Source organism: Parambassis ranga, chromosome 4, assembly GCF_900634625.1.
Source record: "Parambassis ranga chromosome 4, fParRan2.1, whole genome shotgun sequence".
Lineage (NCBI taxonomy): Eukaryota > Metazoa > Chordata > Actinopteri > Ambassidae > Parambassis > Parambassis ranga.
Window position 1 is genome coordinate 8446831 of NC_041025.1, and position 23241 is coordinate 8470071.

Here is a 23241-nt window from a genome sequence, read left to right on the forward strand (position 1 = left end):
TATTTCCGAGGTGTGTATGAACGCAGCATGACGCCGCCTGTGGTGGCTCATTACATTATCTGGCAACCGGAGTGGCAGCGGACAGAAGAGAGGGGATCCCCGGGATTTTTACACCGAAGCCAGCTAGATACTAACACCAAACAACCGAAAATCGCGGGGAACTCGATCAAGCTCCTCCTAGACTCCGTAAGTTCATATAACGTTATTTCAGTATATCATAATTCAGTCCATTATTTTGCTTTTCAATTAAAACATGACGACGACGGAAGTTTCTCTGTCGGTGTTAGCTCGGCTAAGGCAAGTTAGGCTAGCTAGCATAGCTTGATCTCAGCTAACGTGCAAGGTAACAGTTTGTGTGTCTCAGCTACACACATACACCTACCGAGCATCGACTGCCAAAGAACAAGCCTCAAAAGTAGGAAATATTAACTAAACTTCCCCGGCAAAACTTGTAGTAGGATGCACCAGCATCAGGATAATTAATAAGTTATTGATTTTATTTGCCCAGTATGAAGTTGCAAACTCGGAGGCAAATCTGTCATTTTCTGTGTTTAATTAACGCTTGATTATTCGTGAATAAATTTAGCGACTGTCTGTCTGCAGACAAGTGACCAGGGAGTTAGCGTTAGCAGGCTAACTTAGCTCGCTAGCTAGCCTTGTAACACTAGCTGCTCAGTGATACGGGGTCGATTTCATTGTCTGTCGTGTATCGCTATTTGGAAGCGAACAGACATCCAAGCTAAACATCTTTATTTACATCACCACATATAAAGTAATGTAGACTGTGCCGCTCGCAGACTTTTCTGTTACCTCTTTAACCGACTGATAATTACAATGGGCTCTTAGCTCTTGTTAGTTAGCTACTGGTTTTGTAGCCGGACAGATGGACAGGTTGTTGTTGGCAAGCCAAGTTAACGTTAGCATACGATAGCTTGTTGTTGTTGATGGTTTAGTTAGAAATGGGCAGCTATTATTTTGGGCAAAGTTGGATCACTAAAGTTTAAGTTTACATCATAATCAACATTGCCACTGGATATTGAGATGCCTGTTGTTTCTTTTAACCGTGGATGGCTATGATTATTGTGTCTTTATGAGCCATTGATCTCAGAACTTTGTCAGATTAGCTCAACCGTGAAAAGCCTTTTTATGGAGGCGTAATGGTGGACGGCTGTGCCTCCGTCGGGGTGTGAGTGTCGGTGTGTCCACGACAGCTTAGTAGCTATCAACCCACACCAGACAACAAAACGCCTACTCAGTGCTCGAACCAAAATAGCAATAATTCTGTAAATCAGATCAAATTCACCACTCAATGTGTAACAAAATGTGTCACTGTCAAGTCTAAGGACGTGCTTTGCATCCAGTCGTTTGGAAGCCTTTATGTAATTTTAATCATTTGACTTTAATTGTGTGATGTCACTCCATAGTCTTTTAGTGGCTATGTTGGGTCTCAGGAAGATTTTGTACGTGGTGTCTTCATCTGCAGCAGTCCATGAACCATGGGTCATGTTGTTTAAGTGGACAAGTCTGCTCTGTATTCACCTGCCTTTAAAGTGTGTCCTGCCCAAACAGTAGTGTGTATCCCTTCCTGTATTGAGCAAGTGCCCTCCTTTTTAAAAGCAAGCAGACAGTTGGCACCCTTGGCTAGAGATGGGGGACACGTGTCGCTTTGCATTTTATGATGGGCCTCGGATTTGCCTGAGGTGGGGTGCCGCTTATGAAAAACCCTCCTGAGAGTGATGTAACTAGACAGGCATGACTCCAGATCCTCTTTTACTCTGCTGCATCAGGATTAAAACTTTTAAAGATACATCAGTGTTTTGTACCATCCATTTTTTTAACCTTTTTGGCACTCATGTGGCTTAAGGGTGCTTTGCTTATCATTGCCATTGTTACGTTTGTTGTTAGCATTGGAATTTGCTTCATCTTCATTTAACATTTTTTTTGTTTAGTTGTGCAGTATGAAATCAAGTTTATTCTTCTAGTGACACATTTGATTTATAGTTACATTTTTATGTCTATTTATCACCATCATATGTCACTGGTCATTGGACATTGGTCACATCTGTTACACAAAATTGAACACCATGACTGGTGGGGGGAAAATTATCCATATATATCTCTTTTGTAAGGTTCCCCCTCAGTCTTACCTGGATTATTAGCAATATGTAGACCTAGTACAGGTGATAACTCTCTGTGGGGCTATGTGACTTAACTGTTATTGTTTCCATCCTTCTATGTCTGTCTGAGGTATTATTATAATAGTATCTCGGTGTCGGACACAGTTTTAGCACAGCAGTTGGTCTGGTAGGATGTGTGTAGGTTAACAGGAAGTGCTACAGAAACCATCATAACTCTTGTATGTTATATTGGTAGTTTACTTTATAATGTATATAGTTTTTATCTTATCGTTTTTTTTGCTACAGTGTCTGTGCTGTTGCAATAATGCAGTTTCCCCATTGTGGGACAAATAAAGGTTTTCTTAATCTTAACGTTTTGACCTACCCAGACAAAGTAAGTGTGTGACAGATCAGGGACCCATGTTGTCCTAGTTTTTGAGTTTATCTCACAGTGATGTTACTAGGATAATATTGTGTAAGCCTGTTTTTATCAGATAAACGCAAAAGTGATAAATTTTAGTGTTGTGATGTCAATTTGATAGAATATTTACTTTGTAATCTTGCATTCTTGGAATATTTTGACACTTGGGTAAGCTTAGTACTATACACCAAATGTGTTGTTTCCTCGTAGTGTTTTAGGAGATATTTTGGTTCGTATTTAAATTTTTTTGAGAAATGTCTGTCAGTGTACCTAGTAGTTGCAGGAGGGCAGGAGTAGACGTACAGTATTGGCCAGGGCTTCCCACCCAAAGGCCTGGGGCTGGAGAAAAGGACTCCACCAGTGTTTGACTGACGGAACTGTTTCTTGTTTGCCCTGTTGGACTTCATTAAGTATGTGTGTCTACACTGTGCTCTAGTCAAATGTGCAAGTTTTATACCTCATTTCTTCTTCACAAAAACAATAATAATGTTTGCTCTTTGCAAGTGGGTTTTTTTAGTGTATAGCACAAAGAAATACAGAAATGGGTGAGAATGTGGGTGTGAGTAATGCAAATATTGTGAAACTTGCTCGGTAGTCATTCACTGTTATTTTATTCAAATAGAAACTAAAGAACTCAGCAGACATAAATATCACTGGGGCAGCCGCCACAGGTATTTGGCAGGTATTTTAGGGTTACAGATGTACTCCTTTTCCTACTTAACACATTGAAAATAACACTCAAATGCATGGAGGCTATTTAATATTGAATGAGGGCTTCAGCACATTTCCCAAGCGCTAGATCCTGGCTGAATGGCGTTCTACATGCTTCTGTATAACAATATAACTTCTACAGGTAGAACCCAACACTTATTTTTGGAGTGGAGCACTGGATACTGCTGCGCTGGATGATTTTTGATGTTTCTACACCCTACTTTCTGTAACGTTGATGGTGATCATTTGCTTGTATTTGGTTCTGCTACAATTTACCTCACAAGTTACAATCACCATGTTGTATGTTATCTGAAGGGGTGTTTAATTTAATGTGAACACAACTATTGGTGCATTTGAACCTTAGCAGAAACTGAAGAAGCCACTTGTGGCGAAATGTCTTGAAAAAAACAATCCTTGAGTCCAGTTGCCTCGATTTAAACTCTTGGAAATGACTATGACCTGGATGAATGAGAGCATCCACAGATATTTAAACCTTATGGAATACAGTTCTCTAAACGTGTTTTTTTTTCCAGTTTGTCTACAACAATTGCCTCCACCGTGGCTGTTGCTGACATGGCAACTCCCAGTCAGTGCAGCAAACTGGCCGGCCAGCAACTTGGACAGGTAGCATCAAGGCATGTGTCCAAGAGGGGACAAAGTGTCCTAGCTGACTGCCTGTCACACGGCTGATTTAAAAAAAAAAAAAACAAAAAAACTTTACACATGTTTTTCATCAATATGCTGTCATGCCTAGTGGAAAAAGTCATCAACACAAGAATAAACTGCACTGACATCACTGGTCACTTGCCTGTTTTATGAGTAGCAGAATTGTCAGTTTTGCTTGTAAAAAGTGCGCAATAATAAATCCACAGGGTGAGGAATCACAGGAATTTACAGGGTACTGATTGAACAGTAGTACAAGTAGTCCTTCAAGGGCTGTGAGCAGGCGTCTTAGATCGCACGTCACATAAAAATGACCTGGTTTTTATTCTTCAAGCAGATTGCCAGTACTACTGCTCTATGTGCATTGAATGGCGTCCTAATGTTCTGTCACCAAGGAAGAAAATAACAGGATTATTAATCATAACTGGACAGATTATATCAGAAAAGTTACAATGATTGATAGGAAGTTTTTTTTTGCAATTTTTAAGTGTCACTCAACCATCTGGTGAATTTAACACTATAGTAATGATAAATTATCAATTACACATACTGGTAAACAACTAATGTGTCATCTGAACCAAGGGTGATTATGGTCAGAATGTGTTTGTCTCTCACCCAAGTTTTAGGTGTGAGACAAACGCATACTGATGTTGCCCAAACGCATGAAGTCATCACAGCCTACTCAACCAGTTTATCATTTACGTTCTTCCTGCCTGTTCATTAGGCTTTTGAACAAATAAATATTTTAGACCAATTTGCTTTTCACACAAAATGAGGTTCAATACTTGGTGTGGTTAAAATGGGGTCAACAATACAAGGTTGCACCAATGGTAAGAAAGGATGTGTGTAGCCATTAAAAATGTAATCCTTGTTCTACGGCCTTATAGTTATGGATTCTTAAATAAACTTGGGAATGTGCAGTAGGGGGCACAGACTTGAAGCCAATGCGGAAGTGTACGCAATTTACGCAATTTCCCCGTTGTGGGACTAATAAAGGTATTCTTAATTCTTAATTAAAAGTTGTAGTTCACACCGCAACCACTGGAGGCTAGTTCCAAAAGCGAGTTAATCCCCATAGACTCCCATGTTAAAATGTCTAACGTCAAAGCAGTCTGTCCAGTCTGTATTAGGAGTGACGATGGCATCCTGGAACCCCACCAAGCCTCAAAACAGCCAAAAGCTTTGTCCGTAGTTCTTACTGTAAGTGATACTGAACAGTAAATAACAAAGCTGCATATCAAGTTTGTCCCCTTTGGTGGTATGAAAGGGTTGTTGTGTTGGTGATTTATTAGTTTGCATAAATCATCAGAAAACGTGATTAATAGTAGAAGTTTGTATGGCTGAAACCTGGCTTTCAGATTTTCTCTAAATGTGCATACCCTTATCTTGATTTGATGTCTCTGCTGCTCAGAATTTTTTGTGTTTTGGTATCCCGTCTACTAACTTTAAGAGCTCCTAAAGTTACTGTCTTAAAGATATGACATAACTAATGTAATTCACTAGGTTATGTTGTCCAGCTGCAGTATGTGGACAATGCATATCTTTTTGATGGCTTTTTTGTCAGGATTCTTTTTTACACTTTATTCTCTCTGGTCACTTCCTGCTGCCATCCATTTCTGAGAAATGTAATCTGATAGCAGACTGCGTGTGCCCTGGCCCTCCAGTCTGTATGAGGGTATGTGCTTCTGGTTTTACAGGATTATGGAGTAACCATTTGGAAGCAATTTGGCTGAAATTGGAGATTATCCTCGTCTAGGATTTTGAAAACATTTAGCTATTCCTTTTTATTATAGCTAGTAAACATTTGTGGTTGAAAATGTATCCTGTGACATTGCAATTAGAGGTTAAATAAGTCTGCTTTAAGGTTGACTTAAGATGTTGTTTTACAGCTTTATGATGCTTTGTGCGTCTTTGATGGTCAGTACATTATTTCTTGTGATGCTGTGGAACAGTTACTCAGAATACTACATGAGGCATGTGCACTTTTGTTCTCTGTGTGAGGAGGATATGTTAGTATCCAAGTGTGACGACTGTTGGTCGTCTTCGTGTGTGTTTTAATATGGTTATACGTGCTTGCATTCTTGTGTGATCATGCACAGAAGTCTGGTTTCCACTTCCTGGACTTAACTGCTGCTGTCGTCGTCATGTTGCTGAGGGAGAATCCAGGTGGAGACATGCGCACACATAATGCACACACTCTGTGTGGCTCCGGCTCTCTCACACACACACACACACACACACACACACACACACAGAGGCAGTCTGGCATATTCAGGGTTAAAGGCTTCCATTTTGTTAGGTAACACCCTAATGGTCTGATCTGTCAGTGGCGTTAAAATGGCAGGGGCTTAACCCTTGGCGTTCGGGACACAACCAGTAGGGGCACACACACACACACACACATACACTTCTGGGCAGGCCGAGCCTGCAACAGAACAACTGAGGAGGGTGTGTGTGAGACAGGGAGGGGGTAGAGAGGAGGACGGAGAGTGAGCAAGTGAGAGAGAGAGAAGACAAGGAAGAGTATTTTTCACTTGGGTACAGTTAGATTATGGCTCAGCTAACCACATGCGCTCTGCACCCTTCTCCCTCCCCCAACCATGGCACCACTTCAGTTGGGTCCCTGCCCCCACTCCTAGCCTGGTGCACAGATTAGCATAGGTATTCTGATCTTGTATTATTAGATGATATTCCAGAAGATAGTATCTGGTGCCTTTATGACTTAAATATACAAATAATTAAAATACAAGAAACATTGTGCAAGGCTGACATGATTACAAAGGCTGTAGCAATATTGATGTTTATGGTTGGTTTGTAGCAAGTGATCTTCTTGAATTTAGGATTATTATCAGATCATCACCAGGTCATATCTTCCAGTAAAATAATTGTCAGTTTGAGTGATTAAATCAATATTACATGGACAAGGACCCTTGGCTACACAAAAAAAGAGATGTCTTGTATTGGGCAATAGTAATCTATTCGTGTATTGCTTTTATTGGACAGTATAATCGTTGTTTCCCCTTGTATTGAGCCCTAAGGACACAGTTGAAAAGCCCCAGTTTTTTAAAATGGCTGTTAATGTGTTGGCTGGCTGAGTCCAGTCCCAGTGGGGAGATCATTACAGTGCAGGAGATGAGAGGCTAGCACGCTACCTGAGGGGATGAGCCTTTGCCATTGATCTGGTGTCTGTGAACTGCTGGACACAATAGGAGAGCATCTGAGGAACAAAACATGTAGGTTCAGTCCAGGTCATAAAATTTCCATTTGCTTTCAAGCAAGTCCACATACATACACACAGATGATGGATGCGAGATTTAATGTCACCCTATGCATCGATGTAGAAGCAGATGCCTTGGTAAAAACCTTTTATATGTCTTTTTTTGGTTTAGTTTTTTTTTTGATCTGCTCTGCCCTCACGCCTTATTGTTCTCGGGCACAAGTGAGAAATGCATCTACTCCTCCACAGTCTCCTGAAAGAAACGGACACAGATAAATCATTGGCTGGTCCTCTTGTCAATTTTGTTGGTAATGCATTTGTATGACAAAGAATAATCTTCATGAAGTAGTTATGGTGGCATATATGGAAATCATTGGTGTTGCTGATTAAAGTGTACATTTTTATCAATATAAATATTTAAATCTCTTTTATCAACTTTGCTCGGTCAGTGTAGTATTCAATGCGCTAGTTTATAAATTTGGTAGTAGTTATGTCTCAGTTATCAATCATTGTTTATGTATGATTTATTTCTTGTGAGATCTACCGGTGACTTTAGCTTGCATGCGGCTGATAGAGGAAAATAACCCCCAGAGAGGCTTGTGTGTTAAGACCAGTGAGTCAGACAATGCAGGCAGGTAATTTAGATCCGAAACAAGTAGCACATGTAAGAAAGCATTTCACATATGTCTGACATTAAGAGGAAATGTTTTTAGCAGGAGATGATGGGGCTGCTGCAGATGAGTGCTGAAGGTAACGTTAGCATTTTGAAATCATGCTTGAGAACTGAAAACCCTAAAATGTGAACCAATACCTCGGAATCAAAATAGGGTAGGGATGCACCGATGCATCGGCTAAACATCGGTATCGGCCGATGTTTGCCTCGTTAACTGCCATCGGCCATCGGCAAATAAAGATGACAACTGCCGATGGATGGATGGATGAAAAGAGAAATAGACTTTGCTGCGACAAGGCAGAGATGCGTATCTTTGTAAAAAAAAACGTGCATCTTACTAAAAAGTAGGCGAGAGACACAGCAGGTGACTTATGTATCATTAACGTTCAGAAAAGGAAGTCCGCTGTATGGGACTGTTTTTTTTTGTTTTGTAAAGATGCCCCACTAGCCTGTGAGTTCTGAAACACTGTAATGTTTTAATATGAGAAGCACACAAGGTGAAAGGTAGCCCTATTTATATTTGTATTTTGTATTGCATGAAGAACATAATTTATTTCCCACTTATTTTTTTTTTATTTTTATTTACACTTGATGTGTTTTTATTTTTTGCAAAAATATTTTATTGGGCCATAAAAAAATCTTCTCATTGAGTAAGTTTTTGTTTATCAGGCTAAAACCACATTTTGTTGGGCAATTCGGGTACAATTTATTCAATGATTAGGTAGCAGTCCAAGAGGGTTTTTGAAAGTAATTTTTAAGAAAAGAATTTACATGTGAATTAAGGTTAATCTTATTCTTAAATGTCAAATAAAAAGTGACATTAAAGGTTGTTCCATAAATTTGTCTAAATTTGTGCTCATTCAAGGATAGTATGATGAAGAGTTGAAAGACTTGTATGTTTCTGTGCACAAAAGAAGGAATAAATAACAAAAAGAAAAAGCATCGGCATCGGCCAAGTTGTTATGTTAAACATCGGTATCGGTATCGGCCCAGAATTTCACAATCGGTGCATCCCTAAAATAGGGTTTATTTTTCTTGACTCCTTGATCGGCACTGCTACCTTGAGTTGTTGACTCTCCAGCAATGAGAGTTGGGCTACCAGTTCCCTCCAGGCAACTCCCGATGGACTTAATGATGGACAAGTCAGACCTGTTTGTGAGATTGTAGTGTCAGTTTCAGTTGGGTTTACATGCTGGATAGATGGAGCTGGGGAGCACTGCTAATTGATTGATTTAGGATCTTTTTTTGCAGGTGATTGCCTGGCCATAAAATACAAATTCCTTATGTCAAACCCAGAGATCTACCAGTCTGATGTGACTTGTGAATTTGACAGTCAAATTCTTGCTTCCTTCTATATAATGCTCTGTCACTAAGGGTTTTGACTTGTAATACACGTGCTTGCTCTTGTCTTGCCTTACTCATCAGCAGTGCCATAGTGCAACACTGCCTCTGCTTCTGACTACATAAAGTCTCTGCTTGTTTTTGGCTCTCAGTTGTCAAAGTAAATGGCATCAATATACTGTTACCAGGTCTTGGTGGTAGTGAGGAGGTCATGTGGCTCAGATCCTATCCAGCTGGTGTTTGCTCTAGAATCATATTTGTTGTATTTTTACAATAAAAAATGGTCTGTACTGTAGACAATTACGTAAGAACTTAACAACCTATCAGTTATCCATGTAAAGGTTTTTCAATATCTAAAGGAACCAGTGAGTAATTGTGCTCCACTGAAGGCTTAGTGTGATGCAACAGTGAGTATTAGTACACATCCCTCTTAGTCAGTCTCAAGTGCATACGTAACACATGAGCACATATGCATGGACAACAACTTTATTGCCACCCCCATTGTTGCTTAGCAGCAGTGCATCCAGTGCATTAAACAGTGGGTTCACAATGCCATCCCTGTCCTCTGGGACAAAGGGAAGCCACGTGTCTCTAGACCTGAAACTAGCAGTCAGAGCCATCCTAGTGACGTGGAGATCTGACTGCCATGTCCAGAATAGTTGCACTCATTTTCTACCTGACATGCTTCACCTCCACAGCAGCTGCCATTTCTACAGTTTTACAGTGTGAAGCATGATTTATGAAGTATTTTGTGGTCTATGGGCATGCACACCCACACACAAGCTGTCAGCTCTGACTGATAGATAGCCTTTGTGTTCAGAGATGGTACAGCAGAGCACATCTGTCCTTGCCGTCTACCAGAGCAGGGGGGCATTTTAGGCTACAAACATTCACATTCACTTTATTTTTCAATGTTATAGGTGAACATTTGCAAAATGTCAAGGATGCCTGTGATATGAGGATGCATTAACAGATGTGAATAGTTTGAACACACTGCAGTCTTACTGTGCACAGCAATTTGTTGAAATTGCTGAAACACTAATTTCCCCACTGCACGTTGCAGTTCTTTAGGTGCCTTGTCAGACAGATGGCACATTTATCATATGAGCTTGTGTATACAATAGATCCCTATGGTGAGTTATGATCATTTAATCTTTACGTCCTTAATTAATTGCAGGCAATGCATGTCGGGGGTATATTGTGTACAGGACTCATGAAATAGTGTTTTTAAGCATATCTGGGTGCTGCTGCACTTTTGACTGTTGACTTTAGACTGAAATGAAAGTAAGTCATGTCAGGGATGTGCCTGCCCCCTGTTGTCTGAGAGGACTGTTTTGGAATGTCTGAAGACATCGTTTTATTCTCCTCCACCCTCTTGCCTTGTTCCCTCTGTGAGATGGGTCTGTGGCCTTCTCTCACCCTCCCTTCTGCCATACTCTCTGTCTCTCTATAGGTTAAACCTCTGCCTTCTCATTTGCAGACCAGTTTGAACTGGTTCTTTAGGGAAGCATTTTTTGTCCCAAAGCATCTTGAGGATTTTAGATGTCAGACTAGACTAGACAGACCTTAGGTCTAGCTTCCTGAATCAAACAACCAATATGTACCGTATTTTCGCGACCATAAGCATTAATTACGGGCTCTATTTCTGTATTCGACACATACATAAGGCGCACCGTATTATAAGGCGCATGCTACAACATACGTAAATAAAAAGGTAACGGGAGCAAAGCAGTGAGTTAAGTCGAACTTTATTGTTATGAAGGAACGACTGTGTATATAGTTTGATTACTCGCTGCATATAGAGCTGTAGCAAGCAATAATGACATAATACAGATGCAGCTGATTGTTACTCACACGTTATTCTGCAAAACAATTTGAAATGTGTACAATTTTCAGTTTTGCATGCACGCCTGTGTGGTGAAGCAATCTTTTTCTTGTTGTGCTCCGAGTTGCAGTGATGTTTTTACCTTATTATTGTTCAGAAATTATGCCGGCTGTCACAAAAGCTCGGACAACAGTCAATGCAGCATCCACAATCCACTCACATATGCTGACGTAACTCACCTGGCGCTGCCTCCTAGTAAAGCTGTGCTCGCCGTCTGCTATCTCCCATGCCGCTCGCAACTTTACTTTGAACGCCCTGTTTACGCCAATGTCCAGTGGTTGGAGTTCTTTTGTTAACCCTCCCGGGATTATGCCAAGCTCTGAATTTATCTGCTTCGCCTGGTTTTTTACACCGGTGGTGATACAGGCGCACGCAGAGTCGCAGATCAGCGGTGACGGTGATGCGCAAAAAAAAAAAAAACCATCCGGTCTCTTTACATAAACCTCCCTGAGCCACTCATTTTCCCCTCATCCTGACTGGAAACTTTTCTTTTGGCAGCGTCTTCCTCTTAAAAATGACCACAGGCGGAAGTTTTTGTCCATTACCATGGCAACCGCCAACAACGGTGAAAGCCGACGCTGCCAGCTTACGTAGTGTACCTATTATGTCCCTGTGTCAGATACTCAACCCATACATAAGGCGCACCGGATTATTAGGTGCACGGCCGACTTCTGAGAAAATTTTAGGCTTTAAGGTGCACCATATAGTCGTGAAAATACTAGGGCTGTAATCTCCCAGTCGACTGGTCGATTTATTGGTCGACACGTTCTGGCTCGACCAAAATTGATACAGGAGGACTGTACCAAGTGCTAATGGGGGTGTTTTCGGAGCACCCGTTTCCACAGGTAACAGTCGATCTTTGAACACCCCCCTTGTTTTCACTACTTTGGTTTAGCCCGACCCACTAGACACAGATAGACTGAAGCGTACAAGGCCGGTGGTTTTCTGAATATTAATTTAGTTTTGACCATGTCATTTAAGTCAGTCCTCCTCTACCGTGTCAGAGACATCTGGAGCGTGGCAGCTAATAGACAATGACAATGGAATAAAGTTTGCATCCTGAATTTCCCCTCGTGGATCAATAGAGTGTCTGTCACAGCTTGACTACAAACAGGCTCCCCCGTCCGTTTTAAGCATATGAACATTGATTTATTTCAATGTTTTAATCTAATAAATTGTAGGTGCATTTGCTCACAGCAGCAGCAGCATGCTTCAGACATACCCAGACCAGGCTGGATGTCAAACCATCATCCAAGCGTCATTCAGCGAAGCTGCGCCTGTGTTCAGTCTCGCTCTGTGCGCAGCACATCACACACTCGGCCGACAGACGAGTGTGTGATTAATTCACTGCAAAATAATCAGGTCAAAGCGAAGTAATAATAAGCAAATAAATACTAGTCTTTTTAGTCTTTATGTTACTTAATTTGTTGAACTTTATTGCTTCAACTTCCCCGCCGTAGTCAGGAGCAGCACACAGGTAACACCCCCTCCGTGCGATTAGTCGATTTTTAGTCAAAATTAGAGGGTTTCAGTCGACCAAGACTTTCTTTGGTTGATTACAGCACTAGAAAATATGATATGTATAATCGGCTTCATAGCAGAATCAATATGTTCATCTGCTTGCTCTGTACAAAATGCATCATATTTTTGTATTGAAAATTTAACAAGGGTTTGCAAGATCCTGCTTTATAATGAGTCTGTGGCCTACATTGATGTTAGTGGTGTGAATGTTGCACTTTGCTGGTGCTGTTTTTCTGCTGTGTAATAGGTTTTCCCAGAATTCTAAGTGGGTCTCTCATCCTCTGCTGTTACTGTACTGTGTGGGATTTGGGTCAGCATCTGGGGCACTGGCAGTAGGACAGGAGACGCCTGTGCACCTCAGGGCTGTCCTTTTTTTATACAGATGTAATTGTCAGCTAGAGAATTTTAAAAGTTGCTAGTTACTTATTACTTATTATTCAGCTGGTCTGTAGTAGAAATATTAATACAAACCGTAACCAAATATTTCACATCGCATGTTCACAACTCCACAGCGAAGTTTAATATTTGTTATGGGGTTAAGGGTTTTTTTTATTTTGTCTTGGTGGAACTTCTACTAAATATTTGGTGGGCTTATTGTGAGCCATTTTATTGCATAATCTTTTAATGTTATGGGGATCTATGGAATATAATCTGATCAGAATTATAGTAGGTAATAAAGAAAAACTTTTTTTTTTCTTGCCAGACCTGTACTTGCTTTTAAAATGTCTTACTGCCCTCTGGAATTTGATGGTAACAGAACATTCAAGTTAGTGGAAAGATTGTGCTTTGCAAAAGAAGACTATAAGTAAATGTAACTTGCCCGTGTTTGTTTTATATTTGTATTTACACTGTTTGTAACTGTTTGTTCTGTATCTCTCTCCAGGGTGAGAGCAGCCATGTCAGAGGAGGCAGTGCGTCAAACGCGCAGCCAGAAGCGGGCTCTGGAGAGGGACCATGCAACTCTCCCTGGGTCCCCAGGGGACATGGACAGTAAACGGGTTAAACTGGAGAAGGGTGATGCAGCTGGGACCCCACTGGCCCTGGTGGGAACTGGAGCTGAGGGTGTCAAGCTAAAGAACGAGCAGGCCGCTAAGGTAGCAGCCAGCATCCTAAAGGCTGGAGAAGTTAAGGCCACAATCAAAGTGGAGGTGCAGACTGGAGATGAACCTGTTGACATGAGTACTTCCAAAAGGTAAGAAAAGGATCTTGTAGTTTGATTTAGTCCTGGGCTGGCTACCTAACCCCTTAGAGAAATATAAGTAATGTTCATGGAGGGGCAGCGATATCACACAGTCGGCGTACTTTGTCCACAGTTCACAATTAAACCTGCTTACTAGCTACCTTGTGAAAGTATAGAATGCAAACAATAATCACAACTAGAGCACACTTATAACCTGCATTGTGTGCAAATGTGTTTGAACACTTTGTAAGGATTATTTATGCACTGTGGATTTTGTGCATGTGCAGCATGTGGTTTTATGTAGAGATGTGACTGTTAGAGTTTCAGGTTTCTCTCTAACTTGCACTCGCAAGTGGTCTGACAAGAGTCATACAGGAAGTCGCTGCGTGGTTGTCGCCAGCCTGCCACCATTTTAAAAACTTTGAGGTTCCTGAGCCCTGGGCTCCATTTTCTCCCAGAGCAGCACCTGAACTCTGCCTCACACTTCACACAAAATGAAGGCTATGTGTCACAAACTGGTTCCAACTGGCCGTTGCTATGGTTTCCAACATTAGAAGGAGCTGTTGGAGGAAGGAGGGGCCGGGGTGGTGGGTGTGTCATATGACCAGAGAAATGCCTGATGTCATGTGACGTGTGTTTGGTAGAGCAATAAATACACACACTGTGATAGCAGTTAAAGTGGCACTGAGAGGGGATTCGGTGTGGTACATCATAACTACACACAAATGTCACCTTTGGCCTCTGTTTATCCCTCTGCTGTTTGAGTTTGTGTATACACAAAAATATATACATTTGAACACATCATTGCTGGGCCTGTTGACCATTTACTTAGAGCCTTATGTAGCTTAAAATGACACTTATTGTTGCATCACATTCTGAATGCAAGAGCCCCATCGTAATGACTGATTCAGCAGTCCTATAGTTGGGTCAGTGTGAAGCCATGATTGGGAAGCCAAGGCATGCAGAAACACTGGACCTTACATAACCAAGCCTGTGTGTGTTGTGATGCTTGTGTAAGCTGTTCTCAATAGTTAGTAACCACCACAAGCTAGTCCATGTCAGTTTGTGAGGGGGGCCAAGTAGGTGAAGGCCTTGGGTTGCCGTTGAGCCATTTAGAGAGATGATAAACCTCACGATTGGTCTCCAATGCTTATATCTCTCTTGTGCTAGTTTTATCATCGTATGTGTGGAATGTAAACAGACGAGGGGAAAGCTGCTGCCCTTCAGGCCTGAGATTTGTTTAAGAAGACTAAGCTAGAACAGTAATGTTCTGAAAGTTGGTTGTTCTTCCTAGATATTAAAGAAACACAACAGAAAAGTACTTTCCAGGAAGTTGAGTTATAATGTTTGTGTTCATAGCAGCAGCTGGGAAAGGTTTTCAACATTAAACATGGTTTGTTTAGTCTGAAATTCTCATCTCATAATCTATGCACACAAAATAGATCTTGTCAAATGGGTGACCTCAGTGAACTAAGGATGCATGGTTGTGGAGACAGCTGTTGTGAAGAGAAGTGTGACTAGAGACAAGAGTGCGTACAAGAAAGGAAAAAAATATGGAATTGGTGAGTTGGTGTATAAAAGATGAACAAGTAAGGATGGGGGAGGGGTGTGTGAAGTAGTGACTGAGTGACTGACTGAAAGAGTGTACACAATAGGTTGGCTCCTGGCCATGTATTCCCCTCCCCCTCTCACTGTCACCCTCTCCAGTGTCTCCAGCGGACCTCCGCTCTGCTCAGCTTGTGACTCTGCTGTCGGCAGCTGGGAGGCATGGGAGAGCTGAGGCCCAGGCTGTGCCGATCCGGGTAGGCCACAGGCCTCACCACGGAGGTACAGGAGGGGTGAGGCCCTGTCTGGGTGGTAAGCTGAGTCTGAGCTTTAAGCCCTGAAACCTCTCGGTCGGCAGCAACCGAACAATCACTTGACTAATGTGCATATGCATAACTCTACAGTATGACCCTAGCTTACCTTATCCGCCACTACTTGTCCTTACTATTCAGATTTTTCTAAAAAAAAGATCTCCACTGGTGAAGGTGGGAGATTGATTCTTCATTCATGTTCCACATGCTGTAAAATTACAACCACCATCCTACTTCTTATCTCCACCCCTCTCCAGATTAATTAAGCTCGCCGCTAGTCGCCTTTGTTCTCCATAGTCCACAGGAAAAGCCACTTAACATTTCATCAAAGGTCTTCAGCTCTTTCTTCACTGAAAACAACAATGCAGTTAGTTTGGCGTTTGGTTGCCTGTTTTCTCTGTGTGAGTTTGCTGTTGGAAAGGAGATAGCAGGAGGTCCGTCGATGTTACCCTTGCTAGTGATAATGGGTTGTTGCGTTCTTCCCCTGCCGCCATTACTCCATTATTGATCTCTTGGTTCTTGCCTTCTTGTGTGTCCCAGCACACAATCACACTGCAACATAGGAGATAAAAACATAATTATATACTGCCATCTACTGGATGAAGAAGAGATTACAAATTAATTGCAATTGCAGCATTGTAAGCTGAGGTATGATAAAATGTTGAGTCTGTGCTGGATGTTGACCTTTTCTCATGTATTCTCCCATCAGTGACATTAAAAAGGAGCGTCAGCCACCCTCGCCAGATGATGTGATTGTGCTATCGGACAACGAGCCATCCAGTCCTGTCATGAATGGCCACTGTTTTACGAAGACTGATACAGATAAACTTATGGTACCAAACAGAAAACACACTACATTTTTATCTAATTAGAAGCATGCAATAATTTTAAATAAAATAATTATAATAATACAATAGCTTTATAATCTTTAATTGTGTTTATAGAAGAGTTCACCTGAGGAAAGGGAGCGCATCATCAAACAGCTAAAGGAGGAACTGAGACTCCAAGAAGCCAAACTAGTACTGCTCAAGAAACTGCGACAGAGCCAGATCCAAAAGGAGAGCACAGTACAGAAGGTAAAAGTGGTGCCGATTCCTTGTTGTGTTTTATTTGATCTCAGAGGTGCAAGTGCCAATTTGCAATTGTCACAATGTTCTTGTGTGCTTGTTGTCCAGGCGGCTGGCTCTGTGGCTACTCCTCCTCCTCTGGTCAGAGGAAGCATGACCTCAAGCAAAGGGCCCCCTCAGGTAGGCTTGTGCAAAATCGTATCGTGTGCAATTAATCGTCAGAAAAACTGTCACCAATTAAAATTTGCCACTTATCCATTATGGCGATTAGTGCCTCGTCATGATGACGCATTTTTGTGTGCGATGTACTCTCACCATCATCCGCAAGCGTGCACATGTGTGCCCACAATAACAATAACAGAGGTTCAACATCTGTCACCATAAGCCGGAGTATGAAGAAAGCCGAAGAAAGCGCGACGAGGTTACAATGCTGGCTACAGCTGTAGTGTATAGTGCCGCTCATGCATACGCGACATGCATTAGGTGTGGAGCGTTGGTTGTTGCCATAGTCCAAATGTTTGCTCGTATCAAAAGAAGTAACTCCGACTGGAGATGCTGCCTCCCGATCTTTATTAATGGACTCCACAGCAAAACAGGAGTCTCCTCCAGCAGATGTTGGAAGGAATTCCACTCAGCCAAGAACCGCGATACGTTTAGTCAGTGTGCTCCTTACGACCAAACTAAGCGCTGGAAGAACGTAATGCAGGTTGATAATGTTTGCTTCATTATTATTTTGAAGCAGTTTTTGCATTGTGCATCTGTTATCAATACATATTTCAAACATGGCTGGTTGGTGCCTAATCACTACTCACCAGCTTAACCTGTTAGAATGAAGTAGTTAACTTGACTGATGATTTGTCCGTATTATTTTAGAACAATGTGGCGATTTAGAGTCAAAAACATCTAAGTGCAATTTAATAGTCAAATTAATCGGCTAAATGCCACAATTAATCGTGATTCATTTTTTGCCAATATCGCCCAACCCTACCCTCAGGTAACTATTTATTTTCCCCATTTTACCGACACAATGATTTGTATTTGGATATGGAATGCTGCAGCCAAAGTGGATGCTCAGGTCAGGGTCACTGGTTTTGTAGGATGAAGGTAAAATAGTGCTGTCATTGTTGTGTTCACAGGTCACCAGTCGAAGCTCTGGCACAGTTATCCCCCCTCCGTTGGTGCGGGGTGGGCAGCACATCCCGTCCAAACACAACTCGCAGATTGTTATGCCTCCCCTGGTCAGAGGAGCTCAGGTATGGAACAACTTCAGGATAGTTGTTAAACTTTGAAACAGGGCTTTTGATCAAACTGTCACCTTATCTTTTCAATCTATCCCTGTTGCTGAATTGTTGTCCTCTGTATTGGCTGTTTGTGTGTGGCTATCAGCCTATTGCTGTGACTCCTCAGCAGATAGCCAGCCTGCGCCAGCAACAGCAGCAGCACAGCAGTTCAGGCCCACCACCACTCTTGCTGGCTCCCAGGGCTTCTGTGCCCAATGTCCAGGTCCAGGGCCAGAGGATCATTCAGCAGGGACTCATTCGGGTTGCTAACGTGGCCAACACCAATGTCATGGTCAACATCCCTCAGGTGAGAAGACAATACTCAACACTTATCAGGAGACACCAAAGGAAATTGTATCCTTGCTGCCCATACTCCTGTAAGAGACATCCTTAATTATTCCTCCCATGGTTTTGTTTTGATTGTTTCTAGGCCTCTCCAACCAGCCTAAAGGGCTCTTCAGTGTCACCCAACAGTGTCAATGACTCCCCTGCCAGCCGACAGGCTGCCGCTAAGCTTGCACTGCGTAAGCAGCTGGAAAAGACACTGTTGGAGATTCCTCCACCCAAACCTCCTGCTCCTGAGTTCAACTTCCTGCCCTCTGCTGCCAATAATGAGTTCATCTACTTGTTGGGGTTGGAAGAGGTTGTGCAAAAACTTCTGGAGATGCACGGCAGGGGTGGGTAGATGTTTGCACACCAGTAGCTTGTTTAGGGATGTTAATGAGCAGATAATATAACTACAGAGTATAAAATCGAGTGTAAAGAAGCTCTGCTTATTAACCATTACACAGGTAATCTGGGCCCAGCTGCTACACTGAGCAGCTCCATTCCCAAAGAGCCATACACCTGTGCCCAGTGCAAGACGGACTTTACCTCCCGCTGGAGAAAGGAGAAGGCTGGGACCATCCTCTGTGACCAATGCATGTCGTCCAATCAGAAGAAGGCCTTGAAGGCTGAGCACACCAATCGACTGAAGGCAGCCTTTGTGAAGGCGCTCCAACAGGAGCAGGAGATTGAACAGCGTATCCTCCAGCAGGCAGCCTCTTCTTCCTCATCTGCCTCCAAAACCACCTTGTCCTCTTCTTCACTGTCCAAAAGTGACATGCTGTTGTCCCAGCAGTATAAGCAGGTTGGCAGAGTGTCTGCCCACCACTCTACCATTAAGCAGGTTAACATGGCAAAGGTAAAACAATTTTATCTGTATCAATATTCACAGTATGTGCATGTTCATCTGTATTCGCACCAACACCGTCGTCGCTTTATGTACAGAATCAGCTGTCACACAGCCTCCAGTCTGCCATGAGCTCTCGTGGTGTGGCCCACTCCTTCACCACCTCCCAGTTGCAAAATGTGGTGACAGCAGCGACAGCGCTGGGCAACAGGTCAGGTAAGCATGCTGCAGCAGGTTCACTGCACCAGGGGGCAAAGATCAGCGCCGGCAGCAGCAGTAACCATGGCAACGTGGCTGCCTGGAGGAAGCAGAGCGGTGGAAACACAGGTAGATAAACATGAGAACATGTTTCTCATCCTCTTTGAGGTCGTCCCCCTTTCTATCCCCTCCCTGGACTTTTTATTTCAGCATTTCTTTATACAGTAGTTGGGTCTAAAGTCCTAAAAGTTCCAAGTTTAACTTAACCATAACACTTAAGAATAATTGTAGAATGGCATAATATTCAGTACACTGACCATTTCTCTGTGTCCTGACAGGTGTGACTATGGCCTATGTGAACCCCAGCCTGTCTGCTCATAAGACCTCCTCTGCTGTTGAGCGTCAGCGAGAATATCTGCTGGACATGATTCCCTCCCGTTCTATCTCCCAAGCAGCAAACACATGGAAATAATGCAATCTTACTTCCTACTGACACCATAACTATTAGTCCTCCTAATATCAATAACAGCCATTCTCATTATCGTTCTAATCCTTTCTGTATGGACTCTGCCTTTTGCCAAGATGGCTCAGGTGAGAATCAGCTTCTTGTTGGATAGGTGTTCTGACACCTCGCTCCAGTCTTCTTCTGCTACCTTCTTCCTTATCTGATCCTTCCCACATTGGAGTTGTGCAGCGACAGCTTCAGGGATACAAGGAATATGTCAAATAGATTTTGGGTACCTTTTTTTGGGAGGGTCAGGGTTGACATAGGTGTGTACAACTGTACAAACATTCTCCAGTGATGTTGCCTCCCCCTCCTCGCATATTGATTGAACCACCTAGTTGCACCAAGAGGAAGTTGCTGCAAACCAACCCTGAACTCTACTGCCTCTGGATTAGGCAGGGGAAAATAATAATCGCTATTATATACAGTACAATAACATATTCGCCTTACGTCCTGTCCCTCTCCTGTCTGAGCCAGTCAGACTTGGGCCCATGTGCTGGCCAAAAAGAACTTCAGTGAAGACCTCATCACAGGGATTGTTGTTGAGCTTCGAGGACCATCCACAAAATAATAACTGCTTCAGCTTTGCAAAAATGAGAAAAAGGAAAAAAAAGACTGTGTTTAAAAAAACAAAAATCAAAAAAAGGAAAAAAAAGTATCTCTATCTGCACACAGACTGCCTCTTCTCTCCAACCTTCAGCGTGTACAGTAGAGAAGTTGATGTGTGTTGGGTTATTTTGTATGGCTGAATGTTAGGGTTTTGTCTTCTTCTGTAAGTCATATACTGTGTTGGAATAATGTGCTCCCTGATACTTTGGAAGTGGCCTCTTGTTGAGGTTTGAATTTACAAGCTAATGATACTGTTGAGGTGGTTTTACATCTGCTGGGTTCCATGTTGTGGCCTACTTTTAAATACTTTGTTTTTTCTAAGATGACGAGGAAGAATAAAGTTTAAGGTTTCACCAACTCATGTAAAAACACAGAGCATATGTTTGGAGGACTATTCTTATTGAATATTGTAAAATAAACCTTCCAAAGAACTAGTGGAGCCCAAATGGAATCCCTTCTGCTAGAAGGTTTCTAGTGTATTTGAACCCTCGCTGGATATAAACATGAAATCATGCTAAACTGAGGGGGTGTAAAGAATGTCATATTTTTGACATTGTTTTTTGCTTTTAGTCATAGGTTGTGGTGCATTATATATATTTTTCTTCCATAGACAAAACTGTCTGAATTTATTTATAGGGTCATGTTAGTAGACATACGCTTATGCCCTAAGTTTGAATGGATCTTAAAATTTGTTTCCTGTTTCGTGTCATGTGGCTCCCGCGCTCCCTTCGATTGGTCTGTGAGAAGCTGGAGAGCTTTCAGAATGTAGTTATGCAAAAACCCCTATAGCAACAAATGACATGAACTTCTTAGTCTTTAACATTAAGATGTGTATGATTTCTGTCAGGTCATTGCATCAAGCTAACTCTGCCTTTCACATGAGCTATAGTGCATTTGTATCAGGTTGCAGCAGCACAGGATAAGCTAGTGAGTCCCCACCATTGCTTGCAGACTTTAGTTACTGAACAATATTGTGCTGTCATTTATTTCAGCCGCTGGGGTCGCAGACTCAACATGGCTTGATGTTGCTTAAGTTATCAAAAATATTGATGTTTAATCAGAAAGAAATCTGTTTTGCTAGCATACATGGCTAACATGAGGCTGAGCACCCCAGCAGTTATTTGTATTTCCTGTATTTCTTCTTCATCCGTTTCCCATTGAAATGATATATTCCTCATTATGTTGTCACAGATTATAAACCCAGTGTCTTGCTGCCCTTTTTGCCTCACTCCAGATTTACATCCATGATGACCTTTTAAGGATCTGTGCCCTGTGTTGTTGGGCAAGATGGTGCACTGCATTAGGTAAATGGGCATCAGTTGGCGTTTATCTCTTTGTGCTGGGGTGTCATCACTGTATACCTGGGTTCCATTTAGGACGGTGCAAACAATAGAAATGCAAAGTTTAATTGAAATCGGTTGAGACTTTGTGTTTCTGTCTCAGAGTAGCATCTGAAGTATTCCAGGTTGTCTGTACATTCCTGACAGGCAGAAGGTAGCAGCCTGCGTCCTGTGGATGCAAAATAAGCAATCTGGAACAAGTCTCTCACTTTGTGCCCTGCTAAGTGTAACCCTGTGCTGTCCTGACTACTGCCTGCTGCTGCTGCTGCTGCTGCTGCTGCTGTTTGACAACAAAAATCACCATTCCGTTTGTTTGGGGTCAATGCTCTGCTGAATCCAGTGCAGCCCAAATGAAAAAGAAAACAATGTATGAGAAATGTTTTTTTGGATTTTTTTCTGCTCTATCAAATAATAATAAAACTAATTTTAACCCCTCGTTCATAGCCTGTTGTTGAGGTTATTTGTGGTATTTGAGTTGTTTCACTGGCACATAAAGTGCTGGAGCTTTGAACAAACACGTGACCATGTGTAAAGCACTTAGAGTGCCAGATACTTGGGCTGTGGACACCATTAAATGATCTGTGGAATACTTGATTGATAGAATAACATTTAGTGTTAAGTCTGTAGAGCTTGTTATATTTACTGCTCAGCCTAAATGCATTTGGAGAACTCACTGTTAAATGACTGAATTAGGTTACTCAATTTCAAAATGGAAACCAAATCCCCCACTTGAATCAACGAAGTTGCACCTTGATACAAACCTCTCAGCCTTTATTCTGTACAAAAAACAGGTTTAAAGCCACACTGTAACCTTTACTTCTACTACATCTGAGGTCGCAAGGGGGAAGTATGGGATTCTGGTGCATTATATTCCACTTGACTCTGAAGCCAAAGTTGTGCTTGTTTAAGTATGCATGATGTAGAATTTTAACTGCTATGCAGATGTCTGCACAACATTTTTCTGCTTCTTGTCTATTAGAAAAGCCAGGTCATCCAAACACTTTCTCTAAAAAAAAAAATGTCTGCTTGCATCAGTTCTGCAGGTGCACTGGGCATAAAAAGAGGATATAAAAAGTTAAGCATATGCCCTAGTGCAGGACAAGTCAACATATAGGGGATGTAGAATGAGAACGTGGGAGGATTGTGTACTGGATTGTGTTTATTTTTAAGTAAACTTTGCATGCCAATAGTCCACATATTAGTGCATTTTTATTTACCCAGGATGCACTCTATGCATGATTACCACTGTGGATTCTGTCCTGTTTCTTATAGTGTACAGGTTTGTGTGCATGTTTAGCAGCCACCATTAAGATGATGTGTCACTGTGTTTATTATTTATATCTCAATACTTGACCTATTCCCAATGTTTTTTTTCCTTTCCTTAAAGTTTATTTTAATGTACCTGCACTAAATATCTAGACAAATTTCTTGTATGTGAAACATACAACTTGAGAAAAAAAATCTCTTTCTTTTGCAAGTAAAGTTG

At 41.9% G+C, this 23241-nt stretch overlaps 1 protein-coding gene across 3 annotated transcripts; it reads left to right on the forward strand.

Annotated features, from left to right (window-relative positions):
• The first annotated feature begins 50 nt into the window (after nucleotides 1-50).
• On the forward strand, nucleotides 51-22194 carry gatad2ab (GATA zinc finger domain containing 2Ab). Of its 3 annotated transcripts, none has more exons than XM_028403676.1 (11): nucleotides 51-186; nucleotides 13433-13741; nucleotides 16295-16418; nucleotides 16530-16661; nucleotides 16761-16832; nucleotides 17789-17905; nucleotides 18039-18239; nucleotides 18363-18609; nucleotides 18724-19115; nucleotides 19202-19430; nucleotides 19640-22194. In XM_028403676.1, the coding sequence occupies exons 2-11, from the start codon at nucleotides 13446-13448 to the stop codon at nucleotides 19771-19773; spliced, it is 1944 nt and encodes a 647-aa protein (XP_028259477.1). In that variant the 5' UTR covers nucleotides 51-186; nucleotides 13433-13445; the 3' UTR covers nucleotides 19774-22194. The 3 variants fall into 3 exon arrangements, with proteins under 3 accessions (XP_028259477.1, XP_028259478.1, XP_028259479.1); XM_028403677.1 differs by having other exon boundaries at nucleotides 18060-18239; XM_028403678.1 differs by having other exon boundaries at nucleotides 18063-18239.
• The last annotated feature ends 1047 nt before the right edge of the window (nucleotides 22195-23241 follow it).

Bases quoted from the DNA above. Each gene is read 5' to 3' on its own strand.
- gatad2ab (XM_028403676.1), top strand. From the start codon at position 13,446: ATGTCAGAGGAGGCAGTGCGTCAAACGCGCAGCCAGAAGCGGGCTCTG. The intron at 16,662-16,760 runs GTAAAAGTGGTG...CTTGTTGTCCAG, and splicing joins AGGAGAGCACAGTACAGAAG to GCGGCTGGCTCTGTGGCTAC. The intron at 19,116-19,201 runs GTAAAACAATTT...CTTTATGTACAG, and splicing joins AGCAGGTTAACATGGCAAAG to AATCAGCTGTCACACAGCCT.